A 26,340-nucleotide genomic window follows, 5' to 3' on the forward strand; every position below is an offset into this window, starting at 1 on the left:
TAGCCTCCACTGCTAATTTAATACAGTAATGTTGCCAGGCAACAAACACTAGTCTATCCAGAGAGCACAGTTGCAGCTTGAACTACTTTGCCTAAAACTTTAAGTACAGGGATTTAAAAAAAAAAAAAAAAAAGGAGGGATCATGAAAGGCTTCAAAAGGTTTCAGACATCTCAACACTGCCACTTTGCAGGTTACAGTATGTTCCATCTTTCATGGTACTGTTAGGAAGCTACCCACACAGGAGATTATTATTATAATGTATTCATATGGTGGTTTGGTTAAATTATAAGTGGCCCAAGTGTGATTGTTACTACTCTGGATCCAAAACATACATTCAGATCACATGCAGATTAACAACTTCATTTATATAATAAAACTCATAAAATAAAATTATTACAATTAAAATAAAAGTGATTTAAATGAAAACAGTAAACATCAAAAAAAACATACTGTAGTTATCCTGTTAGCATCTTATCTCAAGGGGAAAAGCATTAAACTGTAAATTATTATACTAACACCCATCCTTAAGCCACTGAGAAACGATTACTATCATGCACCGTCTTAAGCGCCATACATACAGCCTGATCTGTTATTTGCAGTGGTATGCATGCCTACATGATTTGATTAAGAGCCGGTGTTAGCATTTGTTTAATCTTGCAAACACTGTGAGGCATGTCTTGGCAATTCCTTGTGCAAACCCACCACATGTTAATTATTTCACTCAGGTCGCTACACTTGAAATGATAATATTATGACAGCCACTGTTACAAATACTTGATATAGCACAAGAAATGTTTACATGTGTATTACAAAGGAGAGGTTAGCGCGGCCTCTGAATGGCATAAAACTCAATAAGAACGTGTAGACAGGAGCAATATAGCCGCAGTTAATAGGTTAGACTGAACCTCAATGTGGCAGATGGTTTACCCAACACAGCAGTCAACTCAATTGTGGCTCTATCCTTGATCAAAGCTACTGCATAACCTTCCTCATAGGCTTTGATGAAGACAGAGCCTGGGGAAATATCTTAAAAACCAAGGGTATTTGAGAGTGAAATTGCATAGCCGTGCAAGGGCATTCCAGTGTTATCTTAAAAGCATAAAATGACAATTAACACAAAGGTTGACAGCAAACAAAAGCAGAATCAGGAGAAGCACATGAGAATTCCCTTCCTGGGCTATTGGCAAGCTGCTGACAGGAGATGGACCCTTCACTAGCTTACTGTAGCAGTCTCTCAGATGTGAATAACGGGTCGGCTCAAATTAAGTTCAACTTCACATGTCCCAAGGAGAGCAATTAGTTTCATGCTAGAGGTGGCACAAGGACGCAACATATCCAACACAAGGAAATGTAATGAATTCCTGGCCATAGTAATGAGCTGAACCATGAAAATGTCAAACAAATTACTAATCCTAAAATCGTGTACTAATCCTAAAATTGTATGCCATATGTGATGCTCGAGGCAAGTTTTAGGCAGCAGTTCAATGGAGATTATAATAGTCGTTGTCGACTATTATTCATTTAAACTATACATTTTTCTCTCATTATTATATGAATTTAAAAAGGTGTAATCTCTTTATTAAACTTACTTCAGTCTTCTCATATGATTAACATTATATATATTACTCCCATAGCTGTCAAAGCGCATCAGTTGTCTTGGCAGTGCACAACACTATTTACAACACAATTTTCTATAATGTATGAGAGCCTGTGACATCTGAAATACCGATATGATTGATTGCCTTAGTGAGTTCTACTTGAATTGCCCATCTTTATTTGGCAGGTTAATTTAGCACCTCAAATTATAGCCTCTGAAATGATTCCAAGTACAGTAAGTACAGAGTTTCAGGTGATTTGAGATGGTCGTTGGTCTTGGCACATCTCCGAGTAGTGAACAACAAAATGAGGAGGTGAGCTGGCAAGACCACCACAAATGGATGAGTTTGATTATCTTCCAGTATTATGTAGAGACTGACTGAATGCCCTTTCTTGGCACAAGGAAAATTGGTAAAATTATTCCTATTCCTATTGTTGCCAATTTGCTATTTTCGGTCACATCGAAAGAGACAATGGGATTTTGCTCCAAAAAAATCACGTCAGGATGATGCGAAAGTACATCTGTATACCAGGCCGTAATGCAGTATTAAAACCTTCTCTTCCATTCTCTCTCCTCTATTTCCCATCCCTCTTTGCTCTACGATGTCTAACAAGCTAATAAAATGCTGCAGGACTTTACCGCTTGTGCTTTTATGAATTATTAATTTAGAAAAATGCTAGGTAAGCCCAGTGCGGCACCAGTACAGGTGGGCACTGTTGTTTTCAGTACTTGCACACAGGCACCTACTACATCTATGTAAATTTGCTCAAATTGCCTCGCTTTCTGGTCTGTTTCCACCTTCGTGCATATTTCAAAAGAGCAATTCACTGACAGGTCTGCATGGAGCCTTTACGAGTGAAGGATATGGGATCCTGGATCAGCCAGTCAGGTCTCTTGACTTATGGTGCATTGCTTCACGGACACTCGAGGCACCAGCCATATAATAAATAAATAAAATCAGCCAAATTCTTACTTGCTACAGCAAAACTGTGTCAGCTGAAAAATGGCCACAGGCGGGAAACCAAGATATCGAGTCAGACATCAAATAATAATAACCGGAGATGAGCAAATTGGTTCCAAATTACGAGTTCTATTCTAAGATGCTTTATCATTGCAGGGCTCCGGGTTTGTCGGAGTGTCTGGCATGCCTTGATCATAAGTCCAAAGCGATTACTCATAGTTTCCACAAATAAAAAGACAAAAATGTTCTTCAACTCAAGACTTGTACACAAAAGACTTCGGGGCACTTCAACAGATGCCTTTTCACAGGGGATTGTATTGGAATGACAGGCAGGCTGATGGCATTTGTTTGTTTTTTAGTCTAAACAAAATGTTTGATGCAGACAACACGGACATTTCTTTTCCTTTGCTTCTTGTTTGAGAATTCAGCTTCTAAAAAAAAACATGCCTAGGAAGACAATTTACATCAATCAGACACATGAAGTTCGATAAATGGTCAGCTACAACAACAGCTGCCGTCTACCTTGTCAATGAAACCTGCTGATCTGGTTTCAAACTGATCCTCTACATTCAACTACTGGTTTAGAGGGAGTGCAGGTCTGTGATATGTGGTCAGTAGTATACAGATAAATCTGAGCAGAGATGTTGTTTGCTACTACAATCCTACTGTAACTGGCCCTGCTGGCAGTTGTTTAAATGATGCGGTCGGTGCCGATGACTACAAGCAACCTTGGCTCCTTGAGTAGTGTCAAGAGCACAAATAACCGAACATGGTTACACATCCATATTGACATGGGGAATGTGCACACACATTGAGAGGAATACTTACACATGCAAACATCGCACAGAAACATGAAAACATGCCCACAGACTCACAAACCAACCTTGACACACTGGTGGTGGTCCATCCATCTGTAGCCTCTCTCCAAGTCGACAGGTCAGAATCTCACTGCCCACCAAGGTGAAGCCCGGCAGGCACGAGTACCGAATAATGTCCCCTGTGAGGTAATTTACACCCGCAATCATAAAACCCACACACATGCACACAAGCGATGAGTTGACAGGAAAAAAACACGTCCATCCAGTCATCCACCCACCCACCCACAAACACACCAAGCTATGTCAGTCCCAGTATGCTCCTCAGTCCCAGTACTTGAAACAATAATCAACAACACATTTTCTAATGAAGACTGACATCCCCTCAGCTTGCTGGAATACTCGAGGCATTTCATTACATTACAGAGCCACTAACTTGTACTCAAGCATGCACACACACGCACACACAATCAAAATTACACTCAATTTCAAGACAAAGTACGACAGCCACTAGCCATATGATTTCCACTTCACTTTGCTAATCACTTCAGAACACTGGAAATACAAGCAGTATAAGTATAGCTAATTAGCCCAGCTCTCAAATTAATATTTTAATACATGAAGAATGAATAGACAGGAACAATTAAAAGGAAAAATATATACATATGAATGGCAAAAAGCACAAATAAGAACATTTCTCTGCATACAGTATTATAGAAAAATGTATATGTTCTAATATAATTAACAACATGAACAGGTGTATTAAACTCAGGAAGGTAACAATATGAAGACTTACAACAAAGATAAATGGTTTAACAAACTGGGGAATTAATTACGTAATTAAATGATTAATTGATTAGTGACCAAAACAGTATGACATGATGTTTTTTTTCCTATGCATCCATTGTGACTGATTGTGTCCAGCTCAAAGTAATTTTACTACACATTGTCCCTGGCCAGAGAGAAAAATAAATTCAGACAAACCTATTTCAAACTCGTCATCATCAGTTAGGATAGTGGCGTTGGCGACAGGAGGGGGTGGCTGACATGTTCTCAACTGGTACGCTGTGGGGATAAGAGAAACACTGAGCAACAGAGCGTTGAGGTGCATCCAAGAACAAAAGAGAAAAGAGACGTAGACTGTGTGTGTGTGTGTGTGTGTAATTTCTATTCAGTCGCAGCAATCTTTACTCTCCTTTCATACTGAAACTTGATTAGATCATAAAATTCCACCCATCACTGTTCATGATCATCAAAAACCAATCACTAATTTAGCTGAGACGGGGGAGATTTTATTATAATCAACTTCTTTACAAAAGGGCGTTTTAATAGTGCAGACGGGAAAAAAAATAGGCATAGGAAGGCATTCATCATTGAACATTACACAGAAGTAGAAGCAATACTGCGAGCAAAATGAAAGGGCCAGATAAAAAAGGGAAAACTAAAGGCATTTCAATATAGAAACAAGGGGGCAATCGTTCCTGCGATCACTCTGATCTCTTACTACAAAGCAGAGACCTGAAGATCACACGAATAAGGATCATTAACAGCAGTACCGAACAAGTTTAGCTGCTATCAAAAAGGAGGTTACCGTAATAATGAAGCTCAAAGAAGCCACTTGTGCTGAAGTCACTGTGGAACTTGATGAGGACCTGATTGGCAGTAGTGGACACACCTTCCTGTACGGAGGTGCCACTGAACTGACCGATTTGAGGAGACGTCTGGTCAGGTCCATCCCTGGTACGGAGATACGTGGATGTGCAGAGAGAGGAGGGGGTTTGTGAGGGGGAAGGGAGAGAGAAGGAGGCAAATGATTTATGAATAAACACCAGTAATAACTTGCTGGGATCAAAGAGCAGGTCTACTCATCCCCCCAGCAGTCTTGTGGACTCAGCAGTCATTCTGACAATCTGGGAAAAAGTTTCACATTAATCAACAGTGTCAAAGTAAAAGTTTGGTGTGGTATCTGATGAGGCGGTGTAGTACTGAAACTTTTCCTGCCTCCAGCCATGTTACGTATTGATAGGGGAGATGAGGTGATACAGAGCTCTGGAAAACGTTTAAACTAGAAAGCAGCCATTTTGACCTTTTTTTTTTTCCCGCTAGCCAAGTAAATAAATGTTTGATTTAAATTTAGCCAAGACTTAATATTCTGTATATGAATGTACATATTGAGGACTAGGTGCCATTAATGATCAAGAATGCTCAAGGATGATCAACATAAAATCTTCCTAAACTCCTAAAAACTGTAGCCCTGAGAATCAAACCTTAATTGACTCGTAATTAACTCCTAACTTCCATTTTTCATTGAGGTGAGAGAAAGGTAGATGTGTCTGTGCACATGTAAACCCGCATTTGCATAACATGACGGTGCCATGTGGCTGTTAATATCACAACATAATCAAAATGTGGTGGAAGTAATGGAAGCCAGTCTTTCAACACCTTCATATTACCATAGCCAAGAGGCTAGGACAGTAACAGCTACTGAAATAGTTTCTGGCATGCTGTCAGAAGTGGAATGAAGGTTGTCAGCCTGTCATGTCTAACGCTTCTCTTGGACAGCTATCCACCTCTAGCATTTGGGGCTGCAGCCCCAACTGAATGAATTTAAGTATCTATGGGCCCTGATCCCAAATGAGGTTACAGTGATGTGTGAAATTGACAAATGGCATGTGCTGAAATACTGTGCTGAAAATGAAGCTTAGCCTGAAGGTGAAATTCTTGATTTATGGGTACAAAAAGTTGAAAAAAAAAGCTGCCTGTGCAGGTTGGGGTTATAGAGCGAGAACTCCGAGCTTGGACCTGCCGCTCCACTTCTCTTGAGAAGAGCTAGTTGAGGCACCACAAATGTCTAATTAAAACATCTCTGGGGTGGATTTCTGTGGAGATACCTAAGGCACGACCGACTAGGGGGACAACCCGAGGGCAGACCCAGACAATGCTTATATATTCCAGCGGGCCTCGGTGGACTTCAGGAACCCCCAGGTGGAGCTAGAAGGAAGTGTCTGAAAATGGATGAACAGTTATATGTTGGGCCGGGTATTAAGATGGTTTATGTCTTGATTTGCCATTTGATTCAGGCGTTTCCATGTGTTATACTTTAGGCGTTTTCATGTGTCATACGTTTCTAAATAGAAATTCCAGGACATTTATTCACATGCAGCTCTATTGCAAGATAAAACTACATTAAGCCAGAATATCGTTACCCACCCAATGGATAGGCGGATGGTTACGGGGTAATTACAGAATGTGTCATTAGCAGTGAAGCCATTTATGAAACATGTATTAGCTGCTAACCACAGAATGGCCTCTGCTAATGAGAGGAGGAGGAACACTTGTAAGAAAACGTGTATGATCTGCATCTGAAATAAGTTGCCTAAAGTTGGATAGTTGGATATCCAAAATGTGGATAAAAATGAACACTAATATGAGAAGACTGTGCTGTTCTATTATATATGAATGCTATTTCTGTAAAAGAGAAAAGCATTTCATTACTGGCACTTCCAAGTTGCTCCGGGCTCATTCAGCAGAATGATGAACACTAAATGCTTTTCTGTGCGTATGTGTACCTTTAATGTCTTTTATACTTAAAAAAAAAAATAATAAAAAAGGCTTGTTGCGGTTTCATTTCAGAGTGATCAGCATAATGGAAGATGGCAGTCGGGCAGGGAAATGAAATGTCGCCATCATGGGACTGATTGTTTATGCACCATTTCATTTGAAAACAGTAGTGCCACTAGCTCCCTCCTCCAAAGCTATGAATGGCAGCCCCGGATGCTGGAAGGCATTTCCCTACTTTATCACCCATGAGGACTTTTCCATGACTGCCTAGGGCATACTATACAACAGAGAGGCTACAGAGAGTTGTAGAGACGAGGAGAGACAGAGAGCGAGGCAGCTGATGGAGTGACAGGAGGCAGATAGTATTGTTTACTGCTGTACAACTCTCTGTTAAGAGGTAATGTTTCTATTGTTTCTACACTCTGACAAACATCTCAGGGTACTCAGAGGTGCCGTTTTCAAGCTGAAACTATACACATTTCACTCTTTTAAAGAAACACTCAGACAGAGATGAGCAGTTAAACAACTACCAGTATTTTTCCAATTAATGACATACCACGTTTTCTTTTTTCTTTGAAGGAGAGGCTAACAGGAAAAAAAAAAGGAGCCACAAATGTCGCATGCAGAGGTCATCATAATTGAATGGTTGTTGACTCATTCAGTATGGCAGTCACATCAAAAAGCTGTGAGCCGAACTTGACACAGTGTTAAGGCCACAGGTCAGTTGGACATTTGTTGAATCCCTTCTGTGCAGCTTCTTAGTTTGCGTTGCAATGAAGGAAAATATAGCGGAAGCCGCTCACAGTGATCACGTCTGTCCAGGTCACATAGATCATTCTAAGCTGATGATCGCCATAAACATTGTTTTGCTTTTTTTCTTAAGCATATTACAATTTAATTGACATTTGTAGATTTATTACATGGGTATAAAGTGACAAAACAAACACGGACTGCTTTCAAATAAGATATAGCTGATTTTTCTTTCGCCCTATTTATTAAAAAAACAAAAAAAAACCACACTCAACCACTATTATAAATGATCGCCAGAAAAGGAATAAGCACTGTAAGTGATGTCTGTTCTTTAGTAATGATAGCCTTTTAAAATATTATGTCCTTGTAGCTGTTAACTAACTACGTAAATACATCTAATCAAGAATTAATAAATGAAAGTATTTAACATGAGTACACAAGTGTTTTTCTGCCATTAAATAACATATCAGCATGTGGTTAATTATTGACGTGGTCATGTTGATGTATAAGGAGCTGCGTGAGGTTAAGTAATTCCTCAATCACCAGGGTCTTTATTTACCTTTATTACCAGATATTATAATGCGTATGGACGCTTCATGTGTTGAAGCTAGAATATGAGTTTTGTCTAACTGACATTAGGGCAAAGATCGATAAATAATAACTTAATGTACGTGTCCAAGTCATGACGCACACATAGGCTCTGGTTGGGTAGGCAGAGTGGGTTGTCAGCAAACCAGAGGGTAAGCAGTTCGATCTCCGGAACATGGCACCTGCTGGAGTTTCCTTGAGCAAGACAGTTGCTCCCACTGGTGCATGAATGTGTGTGCTCGTCTGTGTGAATGAGTACATGTGTCTCTGTGACTGTAAAGCACTTTTGAGTACCAATAGGGAGAAAAGCGCTATATAAATACAAGACCAGTTACCATTTAAAACAGCACTGTTCTCGGTTCCGGAGCAGTGGTAGTGTTATAATATTCTACTGCATCCCAGATGATGCCAGTGTTAATTTGCATACACAGCCCAAAAGTGAGATCGAACCTGGAGATGCATGTTAATGCCAGGTCTGAACAAATGTACCTAAAGTCGGTTATTATTTTTGATCGTCTTGCTCAGATCATATCTTAATGAAAGGTCTGAACGGGCCCTAAAACAATGACAGTCACTGATGGCTAGGCAAACACTGCGGCTGAACGAAGTAGAAAATATCTTGTTCTTTCCCCTTCTGCTGGTGATTCACCCAATCGCCCCAATGGAGGTACTATTTTCTATTGTTTTTGTCGAAGCTGCTCTTTAGCATTATGGTGGAGCACTACGCACAGTACATGACAAAAACTTCCTCACAAACATTCTTGGGGAAAAACTCTTTTTAGCTCTATATACATGAATAATATCATATTGAGAGAGCAATGAGAACTTACCACACAGTGATGTAGTCGTAGATCTGCTCTGTATTGATAACAGAGAAATTTATGTAGATGCCATACCCAGGAGGTACTCTGACGGTCCACATGCAGTCCTGGAAGTGTGGATAGTCAGCTGGGTGTCCAGGTGAGTAAATTGTGCCATTCATGGATGTTATATTTCCACCACAGAGAGCTGGAGGGAGAGAAGAAAGTCAGAGATGCTGGACAAAAATAGAAAGCCAGCCTTACCTCAAGTCATAAAACTTGCTTTTATGGCTGTATTGCCACTAACTGTTGATAAAACAAACCGTAACAGCGTGTTATTGGGTTATCGCTGAGATACTGGAGGGAGAATGCACCTGCTACTGCAGGAAATGGTTACCCGTTGCTGTGAACTTGATGATGCAGACTGATTCTGACACTATAACTCCCTCCGTCATACCCCTTCAGATGTGTTAAAATTTGACTTTGAACTGGGAGTCAAAGCCAAAGCACTGCCTTCAGGATCAAAAAAACGACTATAAACTCAACTTGCACAATACAGTGAGTAAGAAGCAAAACAAAACTATTTACCGTTTTCTCACACAACCACCAAGACATCCTGAAGACTTAACAGCTATGTTGAATCCTCACTGAACTGATGAAAGATAATTTAATACACCTGAGTGACATATATAGCTTGGTAATAAAGACTTGCAATTGCTCTATGTATCAATATAACAGGCTGCATCGGTTTATAGTTCTGTAAGTGGAGCTACATTGTTAGTGAGTCAGATGCTTTAATGTGCAAGAAAAAAGGATGGGAATACAAGCAGACTCGCACATGTGCTCTTCTCTTCAAAATAACTTCAAACATGTTATTTTTGGTGGGTTATGCCACAGAAAAGCGTCTCAGTATTCACTTCAGTCAGGCTCTCGAGAAGTTGCATGGGTGACATTCTCAAGGATCTGAACAACCCTATTTAGTTCAGGGAAACAGAGACTACATTCTTCGACCCAAGGGAAATGATTCTGATTAGACTGCAATTTAACTGTTTAGGTGGACACCACATAAAATTATCTTTTAAGATATTTGATGTTAAATCCATCAGGACAGAACTTCTTTTGACATGCACACAGTGGGGCTACCAGCTGAGGAGCGTCAAACTGCAGGAAGGATGTTCATCCTTTCAAACACTTGTTTCAGCAACTCGTAGTTTTGCTACCGTCATGATTCCCTCCCTGAAACTCATTACACCGCCTGATGCCTGCACATAAAGAATGTATTTATTCCAACTAGAGACACGATAGTCAGTACAATTGAAAATGCCTTCCAGTCGGGGCAAGCTGCTGCAAATGAGTGTTTACATGAGGAATTGTTGTCATGACTGGACATTATTAGACATTATTAAGATATTAGGTGATATCTGGTGTACGTTAGACACAAGACATTTGGAGTTATTTGGAGGAAACATTTAGGTCTTGATGGAGTATTAACTAAAGGGATTAGTTGCACTCTTTTGCATTACTTTGTTTATAAGATAAACTAGCCAGTCACCTTCACAGCGAGGTATGGGGTGATTCCAGTTTCTGCTGACTCCGTGCAGACATGTGAGGGAAGGCTCTCCAAGAAGAGTGTAACCTGACAGGCACTCAAAGGAAATGCTCATCCCCACGCTGTAGTCCTGACCAATCACTATGCCACTGCGAAACGGCCGTGGGTCTGGACACCTCTGTAGCTCGTATGCTGGGGGAAAAGTCAAACCAATGCACAAATGAGGAGGTTTATGAAACCCCAGACAGTAAATGTTCAAAATTATATATATTGTTTGCAATATAATATCTATGTTGCTGCTGCTGCTTTTACAAACCTTGAAAATAAAAGTAGTAATATGTTTACTAATGCATCTCTACTACACTGACTTTCCTACTGAGGTAGACAACAATATTACTATTCAAGGATATTTGGTACATAATGTCTCAGAGGACATCGACATAGATTTTTTGTCTTTATTCTTGTAATTTTATAACCTCTGTGAAAAGTGGTGCCTTGCAGGACCAATCTTTGTACCTGAGCTAAATGTACAGAAGTTGAGGGTATTCCACAAACTCTTCAGTCCTCCACTTCAGCTGCTGCTATGATAAAACTTTAACTTTACCAATCTTTGTTCCTCACCCTGGTAGACAATGTGGAAGCCATGCTTGTTCTGGGAGTAGTCGCTATGAAAGAAAAGAGTTGTCTCGTGGGTAGTGCTAAAGAGCGAGTTGGGCACCACAGGGCCACTGAACCGATCAATCACTGTTCCCGTCTCAAGACTCCCACTGCGCACCTCCAAATAGTCATGAACAGGCTCTGTGGAGAAGTTCAGAAACTGCAGATGGATCCCTGAAGAGCAGAAAGAAAGGGTTAATGTCAGAAGCAAACTCGAGAATATACAAATAAAGTCAAAGTGAACAGGTACTGTATGTTCCTTTTAAATACTGTAGTAAGTTATGTTACTTCAAATCTATCCAGAGGAGAGGAGAGAGAATCTGAACAATGCAGAAGAAATGAGAGCTAGCAGAACAAAAAAGAAAAAAGGGGAAATGGAGAGGGGGGGCAAAAAGACAGAGGGGGATAACAGACCGAAACCAATGGGGAGTTGAACTCTCCAGCTGCAGTCCAGGCTGCTTTGGTAATTCCCTGGGAAGCCTGGGCTGAGGATGACGCCGCTGAAGTCTGTCATAGAGCCGCCACACTGAGCTGAGGAGACCAACCAAGGAGAAAGAACATGTCACATCTTCACAGAACGGCTCAATGGGAAAACAAAGAAAAACAATGACTGAGGGGGGTGAATATGGAGAGACAGCAAATAGTCTTGTGTCTCAGTGTGTATGAGTTCCACTACACATATAATGGTTGAAAACATACACAGTAAAAAAGGAAGAGCATTCATTTCCTGCATGTGCTTTAGACACTCATGTATTTGAATGCAGCCTGGGGTGGGGGACCTTGCATCTCTTATTGACCGTACGGATTATACTCCATGAGGGGATTCATAAAAAAAGATATCGGACTTCGCCATCCTTGTTAGGTGGTGCTTTAAATCAAAATAATGAGGGAATCAATATTCGATGGACCGACATAGTTTTTCTCAGCAGTGGCGGTGATTACTTCACCCTCCCCCCGGGAGCACCCTGCTGTATGTTAGAGAACACTTCAGCTTGATGTGAAGGTTACACTCACCCCCATCTCCTCTGACACAAACCGTAGTATTTTCTACACCCAAGTGCATACAATTTTATAAATCTGTAGCTAAATCATTCTTGTTTTTTTCCATCGCAACCTCAAAAGGCTTATTTATGTGGCAAATGGTGGAAAACACACTCTGTATTGCTGCTAATACTTTTGAGACTATCAACCAAGGCCAGAATGAGTCAAAGAAACCGTCTTGGGATTTAATTGTATAGCTGGTGTTGAGGGGCTGGTTGACCTGCTTGTGCATGAAATGAAAGAGAAGAGGGGAGGCACTTATGAGGATGTTGTACTGTTTGTGAAGGGGCATGCAACCACTTTGATGTGGGTTTATCAGCAACAAAGCGAATGCAGATCCCGGGGTGTTGGTATGAGCGTATGTACCGTAAGCGAGCAAGGAGTTAAGCTAACGAGTGAGCACGCGCATCCATGAACATGCCTGTCAACAGTAAAGCCGGGATTTATGTCTGCAGTGAACTGTGAAAGCCAGAGGGACAGAACATTTACATGAAGAGCGCAGCAGTGTGTAGTTTTGTCTGTGCGCTTATAGGCAATGTGAGGGTATTTACACTAATATGTGTTTGTGAGTGTGTTTGCGCACGTGTGTAATTGGAGGGGCAACAGAACAGTGAGACGTTAAAACAGAAACTGGAGTGCATCCTTAGTAATCTCTGGAATCTATCAACGTGGCAATCAACATCAGAGGAAGTGTTGAGGTAGACAAGAGACTCTCATCAGGGGTATCAGAAATCAAACAACAGACTGAGATGGTGCAAAGCCTTATTGATTTTCAACTGAAGGGGAAAGCAGAAAATTCATAATCCCTAACCCCCAAAGCCCTCCGCGCCCAACCACCATCCTTCCCTCGATCTTACAATGAAATTGTTGCTTTCCCTAATACAATAACAAGCCCTTTGTGGGGAAAATGATCTATTGTGTCACTGTATATGAGTAAAATACTGGTATGAGAGAAATATAAAATGGGGAGAAGAAGAGATAAAACGAGTCAATGAAGAGAAGTGGATGGAGAAATCTTTAAAAAAAAAAAAAAAAAAAAAAAAAAAAGACGACTTGGTGTAATAAATATGGTTTTGTTGTCACCTCATTGAAAGCCTATTCACTAGAAATGTCAGGTTGTATAAAATAATACATTACCCAAGCACAGAGGTACGGGGTAATTCCACCTTCTGACGGGACCAGGCATGCAGGTAATATATGCATTACCCTGTATAAGAGAACAAATAAAAACAATGTATTCACTACCTTTAAAATACTTTGCGGCAAAAATGAAAAGGAACACAATGAGGCCAAAGCAGCGGGTGATTCCTGCAGAATTTATAACAGTATTATAGATCTTTGGAATTAAAGTCAGATATTTGGCTTTTTCAAAATGCTCTTTGTGAGTGTAAATATTTGATCAAGTATCAAGCATAGGAGGGGCAGGCCTGGCTGCTGGGCTGACAGTTGAATTACCACCTGTGGTCTGACAGCAGAGAGATGTGTTAGAGCCTGAGAGAACAAGACAAACATCCTGCTTTCAGACTCTGTCCCACACTGAAAAAATCTAAAGGTTAAATATTTATAGCACTGAAGGTGTTTTAATCCATTCAGATGTTAGCGCTACCCAAGCATCGGTGTGTGTGTACAACTACAGGCGCACAAACACACACCCCTGAACTCTAAAGACTGATCCATACTTGTGCTTTTGTTTCTACAATGGCCCCAAGTCTGTTTCTGGTGTTTAGACACTCAGCCTGAAGATATGTGTGAGAAGCTGCTGGATGGTCCAGAGAGAATGTGAAAAGAAGTGAATGCTTGAGCCGGGGGGAAAAAAACGGTGTGGGATTAGCGAGGCCACTGTTAACACAATCCATCGCCCGTGGCCTTGGAAGGTTGTATAGCTCAAAACGCCACAGCTGCAGTATCTACTCAGAGAGGATTGGAAAAAGTTAAAGCTGCTTTGTAGCAGACACACACTTACACAAACATTCAAGCAGAGAAGCATTTAAGGAAAGAAGACACACACCATTACAAGATGCAAGAATAAATACACAGGAAGGCTACTAACTCTTCCACTCTCAAATGTCCTGGAAAAAGTACTTAGTAATGCTGCTCTGATAGGCTCATCCTTCTGGGTATTCCCTTGAATTAGTCTCCCCAGGCAGGTTGATATGATCCACTTATCATAACCATAAGTACTCACATTATATACTGTACGCTTTCACCTACCTGTAATGAAAAGCCTTGATCGCACTGGAAGGAAACCATGTCACCCACAGTGTAACGATCGCCCACTCTTTGTCCGTTACTGGGAGGCTGCGGCTCTGGGCACGAATCCAAACCTATTGCTTAGGACAGAGTCACAACACACAAGTGTGGACAGCAATCATTCTTCTGCATAATAGAACACCAACGGAGAACTGCAGCTGCACATTTGATATTGTTTCACTGTTGAACATCCATCGTACATTTCATGGAAGTATGTACATTTAATCCGCTTGTTTCCTATACGGAAATGGGAATAAGTCAAATAAACCCAAACATTTTAATATATAATTACAACGTCCCTCATTTGAATGCTATTGTAATTGAATAATAATTGAGTTTTTTTTATTCTTCCCCCTCATCAAAACATTTGGAAACTGGGACAAACCATAAAGCTATTCTACTTGGAACTGCAAAATCCTTCCGACTGATCTGAAGCAATCAGTGTGAAATTACAAAGCATTCCCTGAAGTATTACTTGACAGACGCGTTGAGCTGCACTGGAACAAAATGATTACAAAGCCACTCGCCAGGTATTGCGAGGTCTGATATAGTGTTTTAAAGGCTTAAAAGAAATGGTGACGCCAGCATTGTGTTATATTAATAGCATTTTAAGTCATTTTTGGCAACATTCACTTGAGAAAATATAGTAAGGTATCATTTGTATTAGAAACGTCTAAACACTATTAACGACTGTATAAACTATTATGCTGTTAGTGATGCTAGTTTTTTTAATTGACACAAGTCAACTGTCATCAGGTAGCTTTAACTGATTACATTCATGATTTTAGTCTGAACGAATTAAAGATATCAGCCTGTGTTCTGTTTACTGATGTTGAGGTTTTCTGGGTGTGACCAGGATGGATAGGGTCAGGAATGAGTATATTAAAGGGACAGTTCCTGTGAGAAGTTTCAGAGATAAAGGCACAGAGGCCAGGATGATATGGTTTGGACATGTGCAGAGGAGGGATAGTGAATATATTTGTTGAAGGATGTTGAGGTTAGAGCTGCCAGGCTAGGTCTAGAGGAAGACCAAAGAGGAGATTTATCGATGTAGTGAAGGAGGACATGAAGGTAGTTTGTGTGAGAGAAAAGGATACAGAGGATAGAAGCAGATTTTTCGCTGAGGCGACCCCTGAAGGGAACAGCCACAAGGAAAAGAAGAACTTTTTGCATATTAATTTATTTAAAACCTGTCTCATTGCGATTGTGTTATGGTCTCTAAATTGAAAAAAAAAATATTTTTAAATATGTTGCAAATGGATATTTATACGTGAATGCAGATTTGGCCGCTGGCAGAGCCGATCCTTGTTTTTGTAATAACTCTGAAAAACAGGGACTGTACTGACATTGCATTCAAATACATATACTTTAATATGGAGTTGGTCCCTCTTTTGCAGCTATTACAGCTTCCACTCTTTTTGGAAGGGTTTCAACAAGATTTTGGAGTGTTTCTGTGGGAATGTGTGCCCATCCATTCTGTAAAGCATTTATGAGGTCAGGCACTGATGTTGGATGAGAAGGAATCTCTTGCAATCTCCAATACAGTTCATCCAAAAGGTGCTCGATGGGGTTGAGGTCAGGGATCTGGGCGGGCCAGTCAAGTTCTTCCACACTGAACTCATCAAACCACGGCTTTATAGTCCTTGCTTTATTGTTTAGTCCTCCCAAAACCATTGCCACAAAATTTAAAGAACAGCAATGTCCAAAATGTCTTAGTACGCTTAAGCCTTAAGAATGCCCTTTACTGTATATAAGTCTGGTATATGCCAAACTCAGACTAGCCCATCTGACTGCCAAACAGAGAAGCGTGATTCATCATTCCACAGACCATGTTTCTACTGCTCCACAGTCCAGTGGCGTGTGTTTTACACCACTCCGTGCAACGCTTGGCATTGGACTTGGTGATGCAAGTCTCGCATGCAGCAGCTCAACCATGGAAACCCACTCCATGAAGCTCCTGCAGCGCAGTTTGTGTGCTTACATTAATGCCAGTGAAAGTTCAGAACTCTTAAGCTATGGAATCAACAGAGCGTTGGGGACTTTTACGCACCATGAACTTCAGCAGTCATTGACCCCGCTCTGTGATTTTATGTCGTCTTGCGCTTCGTGGCCGAGTTGTGGTTTCTAAATAATATTACTTACAGTTGATCATGGAATATCCAGCAGGGATGAAATTCAATGAACCGTCTCATTGCAAAGGTAGCATCCTGTCACAGAACCACGCTTGACGTCACTGAGCTCTTCAGAACGACCCATTTTGTATCACAAATGTTTGCACATGGAGACTACATAGCTAGGTGTTTGATGTTATACTCTTGTGGCAACAGATCTGATTCAAACACTAGAATTCAGTAAATAACGGGTGTGGCCAAATACTTTTGTCCATATACTTTATATAAGTGAAAAATTAGTATGTAGGTCGTAGATTGTGGGAAGTAGCAGATACCAACACAGCAACACAAGCATCCCAATCTATGCAAGGGCACAGAAAACACACATACACACTACTTTGGAAATAAAAACAAATGCAATTTCGAGCATTCACATTTAAACCCACTCAAAAAGTTAGCAGTTTCAAGCAACTAGGTGGGTGGATGTACGTAAACATGGCAGCAGATATGGCCACAGAGGATTCAGAATAGAATTTATAGGCAACTGTTCAAAGCGCTGAGTACCAGGAGTGGTTACTCCACTCACCGTCTAGTGAAAGTTAAAGAGGATATTTGAGTGGGAGGAGTAATTAGCCCAAGAGGCGCCCAGCAGGAAGCAATGCAAATCAGCCAGAGACACAAAAAAATCTATTAAACGAGAGCTACTGTACAAGCAGGTGTATTCTTTGAATCACTGACGCTTTGTCTTATGTGGGTTTGAATAAGATTATGACTTGGACAAATTCTTGGCCATTCTTAATTTGGTGATGCAGTTCATGAAAGCAGAGCAGTTGCTGTTGGCTGCCAGAAGGTAGGTCTGACATCAAAGCACAATGCAGAAATACATAAGACTGTTTAATGAAATTATCATGTGTCCTGACTGTAGGCAACAACCAGCATTCCCCCTGTAGTGTTCTGTGAAAAGAGCATTTTTGCATTTATCAGTGGAGGTTCAAGCTATGAAAATAATTTATTGGTGGAACACTGTAAACCAAGATGCTTTGACAACTGCCTACATTATATACAGGAACAAAAAATAAAAAATAAACTGACCCCCAACTAACCCGATTTAAGATAACACTGCATATGCCGAAGCCAGAATTTCTCCAGAAAGAAAACGTAAGGGACCAATTTCCACAAGCTGGCAGCAAACCAGATCTTCACTTTTTCAGGATAAGTCAGAGTACCCGTGAACATATGGCACTGATTCCTGTTGCTCTCTAGATGGTTTCCATTCAAACTGTCAGAGTGCCCATTTTGGCAAGAGGCTGCTGTCACCCTGCTGTGAGAAGGTCACCTGTTCCTGCACGTGCATCCACGTCCTTATCAAACATACTTGATATTTTAAACAGGACGCCTTGCTGACTGATCACTTCTTATCTAAATGTGCCGACGAGACAAGTGTATTGCAGCCGAGCGTTTTATCTGTTCCCGTTTTCAGTTTAATATGTGAATTTGCATGAATCCAATAATTTCAGTATTTATAAAAATTATTCAATATAACCTGTAAATCAAACAACTACTGTTTAGTATTCAAGAGAGTGGGAGGAGGTTGGCCGCAAACAAATCTGCCAAGATAATAAAAGCAACATGGCAGACAGAAAGCAAAACACAGGGCACAAAATATAGAAAATGTTTACTCTGTGGAAAATAATTTTTTTTCTGGCGTATTTGCAAAGTGAAGTTTAAAGTCTATGAAGCGCATTGCTGTGCTTATATACTGTCCACAGCACAGGTAACTGACTGTTTAAGACAAGGTAGGGATACTGGTGGATAATTTACATCAAATCCAAGTGTTAAATTAATTTAGTATCTCATGGACATTATCTCTATAAAAATTAACTAAACCTGAATTGCAATATCAGATATGACATCTTGATATTCTTCCACATCATGATTAACCGTCCAAACAACGCTCATAAATATGGCAGTCTATTAATTCTGTCAATTTGACAACCAGACGATCTGCACCATTAACTGAAAGTATCAAAATCAGGACCATCCACACTTTAACATAATTTCAACTTATTTTAATATCAGTGGCTATAAAAGTCTGAGGTGACTTCTATTACAAGATAGCGTATTATGTGTATATAGTGGTGCTTAAAAGTTTTACCCCCTACAGCACTTTTACATAAAAATTATACATTGCACACAAGTCCTGTAGGTAGATAAAGAGAACCCAGTCAAACTAATGAAACTGAAATATTACAGTTTCAGCATTTATTTATTCAGATAATGGAGGGATTTTAACTCACTCCCCAGTACAGAACAGTTTCTGCTCTCATTTTGTTCTTCTTGAACCATTATTTTGAAGAACAATGTGTGTGCTTGAGGTTGCCGTCTTGGTGCATGACACAGTTTCTTTTCAAAATTTAGTTTACGTACAGATCTGACATTTTCCTTCAGAATTCGCTGGTATAATTCAGAATTCAATGACGTCAAGCCGTCGTGGCCCAAATGCAGCCAAACTGCCCCAAACAAGGACATGACCACGCCCATGTTTCACATCTGATGCTGGGAGTTCTTTTGTCTCCAAATATGATCCCTCACATTTAAACAGAACAATTCTACTTTGGTCTTATTTGTCCACAAAACATTTCTCGTATAGTCTTCTTGCTTGTCCACCTGTTGTTTAGCAAACTGCAGACGAGCAGAAATGTTCTTTATGGAGAGCAGTGGCTCTGTCCTTGCCACTCTCCCATGCACACCATAGTTTTTCGGTGTTTTCTTGATAGTCGCTTCATGAACATTAATAAATGTCAGTGTTAGTTCTTTAGAAGTTACCCTGGATTCTTTTGTTACCTCTCAGACTATTATGCGTTGTGCTTTTGGAGTGATCATTGTTGGTTGACATCTTAAATATCCATTTATTCACAATCTGTCTGGATTTTATTTTATTTTTTTTTTAAAGATTGTCAGGAAGTTCCTTGGTTGGATTTATTATTTTTTTTAAACAAATTGGGGCACTGAAAAACACTCACTACATTCATTAGAAACACTGAAAAGATGGACTCTAATTTGGCCTTAAAAGCGAACTAAAAGTGCACTTACATGCAGCTCAGAGATGTGCAATATTGGGCTATTTTCCCAAATATACAAATAGACGAGGACAACATTTTGTTATATTTTTTGATTGGATTCTCTTTGCTTTCTTGTCTTCTTTGAGGACTTGTGTGCGTGAAAAAGTTTGAGTCATTTTTATGCAGGAAAGTAGAAAATTCTGAATGGCACAAAAACTTTTAAGCAGCACTGTATATTTACTTGAATTCTACTTGTTAGTCTGTGTACGTGTGAGTCAGGACGGGATTCATCAATCATCAGTCACATGAGCTTCTTTCATACATCCTCTGTGGATCAGGAGGAGAGATGTCTCTGAACTAAGTACGCACTCTGAGGACGCCTGCTGTGTACCAAGTACACCGGCTGTTCGGTATGTACAAACACCGTGCATTGTGCACATATTTTGTCATAAAGCTATGTGTTATGTTTAGCGTTGAGGTAGATGAAATAAAATACTCACATTATTGAACCTCTAAACAATCACATGCAGCATATTGCATGAAACAGACACTCCATATGTTCCTAGCATTTAATCAACAGAATACGAAGGCCTTTATACCACCCACAGCTCATTGTATAGTGTATGCTTAGTTAGAATAAATCACTATATTTAATCCATTACTCACTCTGCTTCGGACACTTATATGATGAAAAAATTTACTTGTGTATCTTCATGTGCATTTGTTCATCTGTGCCACTCCTCCCATTCTGCTGTAAGACAAATTACACATGGGCCAGTGCAAATTCAGAGATGATAATTATACTCCCAGTGGCTTTTAAACAGAACAAAAAATGGGGCCAAGAGTTTAATAGCACCTGCTAGCTGACACGTATCATTGAAAGATGGAAAGACCACAGGGTAGACCTTTTACATTCAATTGCAGCATGCGTTCTGGCAGCACAGCATATAGTGTAATTACAGCTGAAAGACTGTAAAACTGTAAAACTTTATCATTTTAGCATAGGCAAATGCAAATACAGACCTGCTCTTAGTCTTTAATGATTGTCCAAGGTTCAGACATGACAGTCCTACAGTTCAGCTGAATTGTCATACTGTATGACACTCAAAAGCGTGTGAGTACTTAATACTTATATTTGATAAGCTTAGAATTATCACTGCAGTGCTATAATGTCATGTGACTGGACTTTAAAAAAAAAAAAAAAGAAAAGGTTTCGAGTCACGTTCAGACAGTGAATGTTTTTCGTGGCTGATTCATTTTATGTTCATACTCAGATCATGCATAACATTATGACCACCTTCCTAATATTGTGTAGGTCTCCCTTGTGCCTCCACAACAGTTGTGACTCATCAGAGAATGGACATGGGCCTTGTGATGGTGTCCTGTGGTGTTTGGCAACAGAATGTTGTTAGTGGGGGACCTTTAGGTCCTATGGGTTGAAGGAAGGGGTCTCTATGGATCAGGCTTGTTTCAGTGCTTCTTACAGATACTTGATCAGTTTGGGATCTAGGGAATTTGGAGGCCAGGTCAACACCTTGTGCTGTTCTTTATGTTTTTTTAGTTGTTCCTAAACTGTTTTTGTGTGTGTGCATCTGTGCCAGGCTGCATCCTGCTGGGGATGGCTGCTGCCATCAAGGAGTGTCATTGCTATAGGGTGGGGGTGCCTGGTCTGGTCTAGGTGGGTGGTACATGTCTAAGTAATATCCACATGAATGAATGCCAGGTCCAAAAAGGTCTTTCCAAGCAGAACATTGTATTATCACAAGATGGTCAATGTCATTTACGTTTCCCGCCAGTGGTTTTAATGTTGTGGCTGATTGGTGTAGTTGCAGCATGTATCTCATCTAAAAAAATAATATAGGCCTCTGCAGAGTGCAGCGACTGAAGACCAAAGTGGGACTTTATTTCTGCCATAATGTTTTGGAGAACATGGCAGTTTTGTTTTCAGCTATAGCATACCGTCTGCCTCAGGAGAGCTGGCTAAACGCTTGGCTTTACAGATGTTGTACTCAAGGGTGGTGTACAGGATTTCTATGACTGGTCTCAACAGACTGCAACAATCACCCAAAGGAATCATTTTAAAACAGATGGTTGGCTGACTGGGTCTGTGCCAATCCCTGTTGCAGCTTTCTTACCACCGTACTGAGCATTCAGAGAATTAATTGGTAGCCAAAAACCGGAGTGTGTAAAAAATAAATAAAAACCTGGATCAAGCCAACCACTGTCTGGAAATAAGATAAGGGTCAGAGAAAAAGTTTTTGTCTAATGTGAGGAGACTAGAACATCACAACCGGGAAAACAACAAACCACAAAAACAGCAATATTAAGTAAAAGAGGTCAATAGGGAATCAACATGGCTGAAACGCACATACGCTATGAGTGTATAACCATAATGCAGGCAAGCTTACTAATACGGAAAAGCAGAGAGGAGTTTGACTGGAGTGTGGTTTACACAAAGCATCAGGGAATGCACTTCACAAGGGCAGGAGTGGCAGAGTGTAAGGCTGACATGGAGGAAAGAACTGACTGTGAGACATGGCACTGAAGTAATTCTCAGCAGTAGGTGGTGATAGTTGGGAGGGTGGGTGTAATGCAGAAAGGAAAGAGCCCACTGAGCAACACGACTACAGAGTGATTCCAAGCAAGAGAAACGAAGCACCGACTGTGAGAGACATGACTGTGAAGTCGTTCTCAACGGTGGTATGATGCTCATGGACTGACACGACTGACAGCGGGGACAGATTCAGTGACAGTTTTTTCATGCTTCTTTTGTTTTGAAACAAATTGGTGAAAACTGTTAGTTTGAACCGAGTTTACTCAAAAATGCATTACTCTCTAGTCATGCTGTGCATAGGACCTTAAAGTCGGTTATGTAAGCAGAGATCTTATGATCTTCCCTTCCACATCATCTCATTTCATTCTTAATTTCACACTGTGGTTGTGCCTTTTCTCTGCCATTGATGTACATCATGGACAGTGAATTACAATGAGTCTCCCACAGTCACGGTCACACATTTTAGTGGGGGAGTTTTAAAAAACCCGCAGGAAGACAAATGTGAGCAGGAGAAAAGCTACAGAGTTAAAATCAATCTAAGAGACGGAAGAAACACAGGAAAGAGACATTAAAGGAGATAAAGAACAGTGCTTGAGATGCAACAGTAGACTGTATTATTAAGACTGTAAAGAAAAGGCTCCTTTTATCAGGAGCAGATAATCACCCCTGTTTTAATTTACACCGTTTTTGAAGGAGAGGACTTAGTAAATCAGTCGTTCCACTGGGGCCATCTGCACTCCTTAAATTTTGGTTCACGGTAAATGTTTAACATGCTCTTTAGCCGATATACCCCTGAGTGAATAGCCCACTGAGAGATGAGCAAATTCAGTCCTTAAATAAAGAAGGATGTTGGTCCAGTAACTTAAAGCTACGGGAGAATTAAAAAAAAAAAAAAAAAACACGAGGTAATACCAAGCTGGAATGCCAGAGATGGCGATACAAAGATAGACATAGAGCGAGAAAAAAAAAAATCTCAGCCCACTCACTAACACTATTTTCTTCTATTTCCAACTGTGCCATCCAGACCAGCTGTCCCTCTTATTTCTTACACCTCTGTGCAGTAGCTGCAAGCCAGTGGCAGATGGATGCAGAAATAAAGTGACAACAGATAAAGTGACAGGCAGGCAGACAAGCCATCTCTCCTCATACCTGTGTACTCCAAGTGGAAGCCAGCGGCGGACACACTGATGTCAGACTGGAAGGTCAGGTACAGGTTGTTGGACGTGCTGTTCAGCAGTTGGGGAATTGTTGTACCTGTATCATAGAATATACATATATATTGTTGTCTAATTCATATTACAGATTTAAACCCATGCTGTACTGGAAATACACATCTCCTTTCAAAGTTTGTCAACCAAAATTGTTCAACTACATGGATGACACTCTACATTTACACCTTAAACAGAAAATCAATGCACCTCCACAGGACCTCCAATCAGAGACCAATAAAATCCACCTAGGACCACAAGCATGGTCTACAATACTAACTCACTGCAAAATGTTTTGTATGTGTGGTAGCACTGAAGTCAGGGATAATTTTCTCTTTTACATGTATATCTTTGGCACTTTGCATGTTGACTTTCAAATAGTATAATCAGGTAAGTCCAAGCTAAAACTGATTCCTTGACACTTAAAATGCCTTTTCATACCACATACTGTAGCTGCCCTGTGCAGTTAGAGTTGTACTGAGGAGCTATTACACCATTTAAAGAGTTTTGTTCCACAATGAGATATCCGCCACTTGAGAGATCTGACACCCAGTCTCATAAAACTGATGGGTGATATAGAGGCAGAAGTCATTATGCTACACCAGTGCCTCTTATTCTAGGATTCAGCATCTAAAATGATGTCATGGCCCGCTTCTAGTAAGATGCCATTTGGCAAGCGTACCATTTTCATTAATGTGAGCCCTAAGGCAACACTACACTTGTGAAATTCCACGCTGAAGCAAGGGTTACATTATGAAGATCTCTGCCGCAATGGCAGGGAGAGTGTGAAGGAGGAGGGATTATTTTTTTTCCCCTCTCTGACTTCTTTAACTGGTTTTTAGACAGCGTTCTCAAAGGACATGCCAAATGCCATCCGATCCATCACCACATCTCTGTCTGCTGCCGGGGCTTTGTGATTTCTGACTGAAATTCTAAGTGGGAGCTGACAACTAAAATTCAGTTGTATTGGATTTACCTGAGTAGCTACCAAGCCTCGGAGCATTACCATCGACCCCGTCAAAAAAATCCAGTGAATCCCAGTTGTGTTCTGTGGCGAAGGTCACGACTTGAATCTGAAAGGGAATTATACCGTAATAAAATTATAGGTTGTAAAAATACACAAATCCAAAAATTAAGAAACCAGCACAAGGAGCAAAATGTTTAATAATTGGGACATGTATAAATAATGAATCCACCCCATATTTCACTTAATCTCTCATCAAACATAACAGCTGAGATCTGGGTCTTCTCACTTGGATGCCAGCTCCCTCAGGAACGGAGATTTTCCAGGCACAGTTCAGATAGTTGGCATACGGTTCTGGGTATCCAGGAGAGAGGATTGTGCCTCTGCGGTCAGTTAGCACTCCACCACAGGGAACTAGACAAAGGAAATCATATTGAGAGAGAGAGAGAGAAAAAAAAAAAAAGAAGCAGAAAAACAGAATCAGTCTCGACACAGTTGTGGCTAACGACAGTCACAAAAACAAAACCAGGTGTGGGAAGGCTTCACACGCTGGAGGCAGCCAACTGTCAAGCTTTTAAAAGCCTCTTTCCACCTTCTATAAATGACCACTAATAAATGGACTTTAAATGAGCAACCGTAAAATCACTTCATGTGATGGATTTCTATTGATTCTAAGGAAATATTAGACTTTTGCGATAATGCCAGCCATGTTAATAGTCAGTTTAACCTCCATTATGTAAATTAACTTTATTTTATGGCATTCTTATTCACACAATATGATTGCCAGATAACACTCAGTGGACCGCAAAATGGAGGCACACACTATTTCTTGCTCTACACAGAAGCAAACAGTTCAACTCTGATGCGTAATTTCATCTCTCACAGGCCAAACAAATTGTATCTTTCAAATGCAAAAGTCATTCGGAGAACATCTTTTCCATCAGAGACACAAGTAACATATTTATCGAGACTCCGAGCTTCCTGATGAATGTTGAATTGGAGTCACTGACCAGGTTGTGCTGACATTGTCAGCTGTGATATATTTGAGCAAGGGTAAAAGAAACGAAAATAAAAAATTTCTCCACTGCCTTTCAGACGGCTGCCAAGTGTCCTAGTATGCAGCCACCAACGTTCAATGCAGTGTTTGGCTCCACTTTTTGTTCATTAAGAACTGCGCTAACCTCGCCTTGCAGACCAGAATTCTTTGGATTGCACAGCAACAAAATGCATTCCTTCCCAAACACAGACACACATAATAACCTATTGGGCTTTTGTGACACACTATTGCAAGAAAGAAGTGTATGAAGTGTTAGCTCTTTCACACTTTCAATCTTTGCTCTGTTGAGAACCATTGTTCTGCAGCCACCAGTTGAAATTAGTCTCAGAAGTCTGTTAAGACATTGCAAGAGTTTCATCATTAATGACATATGCTGTACACTGCAAACAGAAACAGTATAACAAGTCCATGTAACTTACGTTCCTCTTTTAGCTCATCATACAGAAAAAAAATGATTTTCTGAAGATATAGTGGCAACTTAAATAAAAGCCTTTCCATCTTTTTATCCATTCAACAGAGTTACGGCTTTATCAGAACTCTGACAGTTCGGTTATCTAGTCTTTGCATCTAACAATTTCCTTATAGTAAGAGACCATGAGAATAGGTGTCACTCAAAGGAGACTTTCAGCAGAGCAGTATAAGATGTTCTCGCAATGAACAACAAGATGCTATTTGTCAAGAGCGAGGATTTGGGGATAGATAATCACAGTTCCCAGCCCATCATCCTAACCCATCAGCCACTATGATGTGAAAGACAAGGGGAGATATAGAAAATGAGAGGAAAAAATGGAAAGTACTCCATTTGTCACAAAGA

The 26,340-nt window shown here is 40.4% G+C and overlaps 1 protein-coding gene across 1 annotated transcript in view; it reads right to left on the reverse strand.

Moving 5' to 3' along the window:
- LOC311497296 (CUB and sushi domain-containing protein 3-like) overlaps positions 1-26,340 on the reverse strand; it is a 219,112-nt gene that overhangs the window by 62,035 nt on the left and 130,737 nt on the right. Inside the window, exons 35-46 of the mRNA XM_084557548.1 lie at positions 24,759-24,883; positions 24,482-24,578; positions 23,447-23,551; positions 14,532-14,650; positions 13,458-13,527; positions 11,694-11,810; positions 11,244-11,453; positions 10,626-10,814; positions 9,104-9,281; positions 4,966-5,111; positions 4,359-4,439; positions 3,443-3,556 (exon numbers count right to left, since the gene is read on the reverse strand). Coding sequence (XP_084413674.1) covers positions 3,443-3,556; positions 4,359-4,439; positions 4,966-5,111; positions 9,104-9,281; positions 10,626-10,814; positions 11,244-11,453; positions 11,694-11,810; positions 13,458-13,527; positions 14,532-14,650; positions 23,447-23,551; positions 24,482-24,578; positions 24,759-24,883 — 1,551 coding nt within the window. The remainder of the gene's footprint in view (positions 1-3,442; positions 3,557-4,358; positions 4,440-4,965; positions 5,112-9,103; positions 9,282-10,625; positions 10,815-11,243; positions 11,454-11,693; positions 11,811-13,457; positions 13,528-14,531; positions 14,651-23,446; positions 23,552-24,481; positions 24,579-24,758; positions 24,884-26,340) is intronic.

The sequence above is a fragment of the Chelon labrosus genome, assembly GCF_963514085.1.
Source record: "Chelon labrosus genome assembly, chromosome: 12".
Taxonomy (NCBI): Eukaryota; Metazoa; Chordata; class Actinopteri; order Mugiliformes; family Mugilidae; genus Chelon; species Chelon labrosus.